Here is a 5,787-nt window from a genome sequence, read left to right as displayed (position 1 = left end):
TGTTACGGTTCCGGTTTAGTGCTTAGAGCTCCTACGTCGGGGATTACTTTCTTTGGTAAGACCCCGATGGTGGTGACGATAGATGGGAGGGAGGTGGCTCCTCCTCCTTGTACTCGAGCGAGAGCTCGTACGTGGCTCGTGGTTCTTGTCTTCACTCTACCTTGGAGACAAGGGGGAGAGGCTGTCGACGAAGCTTCTTCCCTTCCTTTCTGACCTGAGTGACCTAGGTCGCTGGGACTAGGTCACTCCTGGCTTTACGGTCCTCACTCGCTACATGAGGGCCATGGTTTGTCCTGAGCAGCTGGAGAAGGGGACTTCTCCTGCTAGTGTCGGTCCTGGACTGCTGTTGGACGTATGAACTTTCATTTCGTATCATGAAAGATCATATCTTCTTCTTATCGAATCGTGAAAGATCGTCATCGATTATCTTGTTTTGCAGGCGTGGGTGTAATCCTACTTTTCGAGCTTCGTGGCCAAGAGGACGGAGCCTGGGCCGAGAGCTTATCCCGTTGTGAGAGATTGGGTGATGTGTCGTAGGAAGAGCCAGCACTCTTCTTACGATGTCTGTCGACGGGGCGTGAATGCCCTGAAACTGAGTGACGTAAGTACTTTTTAATCACTTTTCCTTCATTTGTTTATTCATTACTTCTTTAGAAGCGATCATAAGAACAACCTCTTGTTTGCTTATCCTAGTGGGTGCCTAGGCCTTGGGTGGACTACCTTGACGCCCCTCCTTTCGTGGCTGAGGTCCTTCGACCTAGGAGCTCGAGTCGGTTGTTGTTGAGGACGTCTATGGGTCCAGTGTGGTATCTTGGCGAGCGCTTGACTCGTCAGTGCTCTCGTGATGCTTTCACGGTTCCCATCGATCCTCCTCGGACGATGTTTATGAAGGAAAAGTAGATCTATATACTCAACATACTCATATATGTTTTAGGTTAATTTGTCATAAAATTAATTGGTGATCTTATGCATGCAAACTTATAAATAATATAAAGAAGAAATCTTTATCTTACATTGAATTTTTCGGTTTATTAGGGCACAAGAGAGAACTCCTTCTCTCTTGTTCTTGTGCTTTCCTTTATGGATGAACAAAGACCCAAGTGTAGGATCTCTCCCAAAGCTTAATACCCAAAGCACACTCTTAATACTTTTTTTTTTTTTTTTTTTTTTTTTTTGCAAAAAATTATCATTTCATTTCATTGAGAAAGAAATTACAATGAGTTTTTGCAAAGCTATCCACTAGAGAAAAACTCCTATACAAAGTTAATTACACAATCTCTCCTCTATGAGGCTATATTGGGGATGATGTTTCCACATAAGCAGCCTAACAATAACAAAAAACTTGATTCTCTTTACAATCCCAAGGACAGTATGAGAGTGGCCCTGAAAGATTCTGGCATTTCGTTCTGTCCAAATCTGATGAACTGAGGTAGTGAGAGACACATCAAACCAAGCAATCTGCCAGTCCCTTGCTCCTTTGAGAGGAAAGATCAGTTCATCATGAAGGGAGAGACCCAACCTCAGGTGACCCATCCATGCTAGAACCTGATGCCAGACTGAAGCAGAATAAGAACATCTGAAAAACAGATGATCATGAGACTCCTCAGCATGTTCACAAAGAGAGCATCTGTTGATAAATTGCATACCCCTAATCTTGAGGTTATCAATAGTAGCTAGTTGATTCTGAACAGCCATAGAACAAACAATTTTGTGGCCAGGAATAATTTGAGAGTGCAAGAGACCTTTGGTTCAAGAACCAGCAATGGGAGCATTCCTGAAGAACCCATAAACCTGCTGTAAGTTTAACTTTGAACCAGGCATCCAACTGTGAAGGAGATTCTGAGCAGCTAAGAGAGAACCAGAAAGCTCCACCAGTCTGTCTCTAGAAGCTACAATGCTCTTGAAACTGGAAGGAAAATGAGTTTTGGAAGTAATATGCCAAATATCCTCATGCTTAAGAATATAAGACTGAACCCATCTACTCCATAAACCCTGATCAGAAGCAGAAATAGAATAAAGCCATTTGATCAAGAGAGAATAATTCCATGCTTCCAAGTCTTTGATGTTAAAGCCTCCAGAAGACCAAGGAGAAGAAATATGGCGCCAGCTTTTAAAGACCATTCTTCTGGATCCCACAGGTATACCCCAGAAGAAATCCTTACAAAGCTTATTGATATGGGAAATCACAGTTTTAGGTAAAAGAACAGTAGAACACCAAAAATTCTCAAGCCCAAAAACTATAGAGTTGATGAGCTGCAATTTACCAGCATAGGATAAGAAACAGTTTGACCAGTGAGCCACAGCTTGCTGGATTTTGATGATGATAGTATCAAACATGTCACTGGTAAGTCTGGAAGTGTGCAAGGGGAGCCCTAAATATCTGAAAGGGAAATCTCCCTCAGAAAAACCAGTAGAATTAAGAATAATCACTTTGACTGGTTCAGAAACCCCTCCAAAATATATGCTAGTCTTCTCATTGTTAGCATGTAAACCAGAAAGAAGAGCAAACTTATGAAGAGAATCAGTGACAGCAGAGACAGAAGGAACATCTCCTCTAATGAAAATCATTAGATCATCAGCAAAGATAAGATGGGTAAGTTTGATCTTGCTGCACTTAGGGTGATAAGAAACCTGAGGTTGGTCACAAACTCTTCTGAGATAACGAGAGAGAATTTCCATACCAAGGACAAAAATATAAGGAGACAAGGGATCACCTTGTCTAATCCCACTCCTACCTTGGAAGAAACCAGTGAGCTCACCATTGATCTTCAGAGAAAACCAGGGACTAGAAATACACCCCATGATCCAACCTCTAAACTTTAGAGGAAAACCCAGGAGCAGCAAAGTATTAGAGATAAAGGACCACTGCAAAGAATCAAAAGCTTTTCTAATATCAACTTTAATCAAACAACGAGGAGAAACATTTTTCCTGCTGTAACCTTTGACTAAAGCCTGGGAAAGCATTATATTTTCAAAGATGTTCCTGTTAGTAACAAAAGCAGCTTGCTCATTTCCAACAAGAGAGGGGAGGACCTTCTGAATCCTGTTGGCAAGGATCTTGCTGATGACTTTATAAAACACAGTACAACAAGAAATGGGCCTGTAATCCATAACAGTACTAGGGACATCCTTCTTAGGGATAAGAGAAAGGATAGTAGAATTGGCTTGCTTGGGCATAATGCAAGATTTGAAGAAGCTATGAACTGCTTTACACAAATCCAATCCCACAATGGCCCAAGCAGATTTGAAAAAACCAGCAGAAAAGCCATACATACCTGGACTGCTATTGCTATCCATACTAAAGACTGCATCCTTAGCCTCCTTTAAAGAAATGGGAGCATCAAGGGCTGTGCTATCAGTGGGGGAAATTGAAGGACCATCAGCTAAGACAACATCAGTAAGAGGTTGAACAGGTGAAGCATGGCCCAATAAACTCAAATAGTAGTCCTGGAAAGCTTTATTGATAGAATTAGGCTCAAAATGAAGCTGACCAGACATATCTTTGATGGCTCCAAGCTGTTGCTGATGCTTTCTAGCAGAGATTCTACCAAAGAAATATTTAGTACTCTTAATAAAATTAATATTATGAATACTAGACAATATTAATTTTGTAAGAAAAATTGACCCAAAATAATTTGGTTTGATCTCCTAAAAACCGGTTTAAGAGAGGATAAAGGAAGGTGAAATATTTTATCTCTCTAAAATATTTGATGAATGAATGAGTGAAAGATACAACAATTACATTATTGTGTATATTAGGTAAAATAAGAGGAAAAACCAAAGTGGTTTTTCCTCTCCAAAATCGGGTGGAATAGGGCATGGGAGGGAGCCAATGCATGCTCTAGTTGCTCTTGACAATGAACAATAGGTTTTGCATGGCTAGTCTTTAGGTAATCATCATGTTCTTCACTAATTTAATCAACACAATATTAGCCTAATTCTTCCCTTAATTTCGGCACACATAGATAATATGGACTCCATATTATCTTTGTCAAAATGTCAATTTGTCTTATGTCACATGTCATATGTTACATAAATTTGTTATGTATTTTTAACATATTAAAAATCAACGTATTAATAAAAATACGTCATATACAAAAATCGACTTAGTAATTCATAATTACTTGTACCAAAATATTTTACCAATTATAAATCACAACAAATTGTATTTATAATAATTCATTCAAATTCAATTGTTTCCTTAAACAATAATTTCATCTGAATAATGAAACAATTCGATTACTCAGACCGTATCTCATTTTGATCAAATTTCAATGAGACACGTAAATATTACTTCCAAAATCGTCCGTCAATTTTAAATAATTTAATTGACTCGTAACGTTATACGATCAATTAAATGATCAATTAAGAGTGTTGCCCTATAGGTATGACCTAGGGGATCAACTGATAACCACCGTCGCACGACAGTAATGTCAAACTCTAGTCAGCCAATCATTAACGATATGTGTGGACCAGTTGACAGTAAAATATTACTTCCCAATTGTATTCTTTATAATGAGATTTAAACATGTGATCATCATGATCAACAGTCGTGATCGCATTATTGTCGGAGGACACATATTCCAACAATCTCCCGCTTGTCCTCGACAAGTGTGCGTCACCAATTCTCTTGTCCTATTACAATCTCCCACTCAATGCAAGGTGTCTTTCAGGTCGTACTTGCAAGTGATCATATCGAGAGTGGTTTCCTCGATCTGGAGAATAACTGATTGACCGGATTTATCCACCATGGATACAATCCGAGCGTGGCCACGCATTTCCAGTTCATTACTCCTCGAGTGGCCCTGAGATATTGTTATAACCCTGACTAGGGGTGGACAATTCCTATCGCACTCATTCCCTTCAACTAGCCACAGCCATCATAACCCAAAATATGCCCATTTGACCCCATTTACGAAGGTCGTAGTAACATAAATCAAAGTTAATCTGAAACTGTGCCATCTTAGGCGAATAGTCTTTAGTCAAAAGAATCGACTCATTTGAATACTATAGCTGCTCTCGCCACGACCAGGATATATATAAATTTGCCAGAACTCTATAAGCGGTCTTTAGGCCCGACAAAAAGTTCCTAACAGTCTGCCTATGTGATCGACTAGTCATCTCACATGACTCTATGGCACTTGAACTTGCCATCAATCGCATCACACTCTAGTCACTTCGAGACGTCACCTCATACAAGTGACTATGGGCAAATACAATGTTAATCCATGTTCACTTTAACGGGGTTCAATTGTCTCTACAACGCGTTTGGATATAACAATGTAAATGGTGAGTTAATAATAACTCAAACGACAAATGTCAGCATCACACTCGGGTAGTCAATACAATATTATAACCTTGTGATGCACATCGTAAGTGTGTAAACACTTATTGATTGCAATAGAAGTTTAACATGTTACGTGTCCATGTGTTCAAACTTCTTAATAATCGCATTATCCTTTACATTCATGTTATCACTCATAGCATGAACCTTATCAAGTACATATCAAGGTTCCCGGCCTTGGTTTCGGTTCTTTATCTTGAAAGAACTTCCTTATCAATTATCACATAACGAACGAATTTGTGGTGAATGAAATAACTTGTACTGATCAAGTACTCCATTCACACACAATGCACTAGGTATGTGTTTTGTAGAGTCTTTCAAAAATTTGTCAAGATGATTAGCCTAGAACTTCCCACAAGTCCTAGCATATTAGGAAAGATTAGTTTTGAGCAACCTTTTATTCAACTAAGTATCTTTCCAAACTTCCTATTTCTCCTTTTGGC

General features: G+C 39.3%; 1 protein-coding gene across 1 annotated transcript; it reads right to left on the bottom strand.

Moving 5' to 3' along the window:
* Nucleotides 1-1,263: 1,263 nt before the first annotated feature.
* Nucleotides 1,264-1,695, bottom strand: LOC141637862 (uncharacterized). The gene has a single exon (XM_074447278.1). The coding sequence runs from the start codon at nucleotides 1,693-1,695 to the stop codon at nucleotides 1,264-1,266; it is 432 nt and encodes a 143-aa protein (XP_074303379.1).
* Nucleotides 1,696-5,787: the final 4,092 nt, after the last annotated feature.

Source organism: Silene latifolia, unplaced genomic scaffold (assembly GCF_048544455.1).
Source record: "Silene latifolia isolate original U9 population unplaced genomic scaffold, ASM4854445v1 scaffold_151, whole genome shotgun sequence".
Classification (NCBI taxonomy): domain Eukaryota; kingdom Viridiplantae; phylum Streptophyta; class Magnoliopsida; order Caryophyllales; family Caryophyllaceae; genus Silene; species Silene latifolia.
Note: the sequence above shows the minus strand (reverse complement) of the source record. Positions and strands in the feature narration are given on the sequence as shown.

Coding starts and splice junctions, on each gene's coding strand:
- LOC141637862 (XM_074447278.1), bottom strand. CDS start 1,695: ATGGCTGTTCAGAATCAACTAGCTACTATTGATAACCTCAAGATTAGG.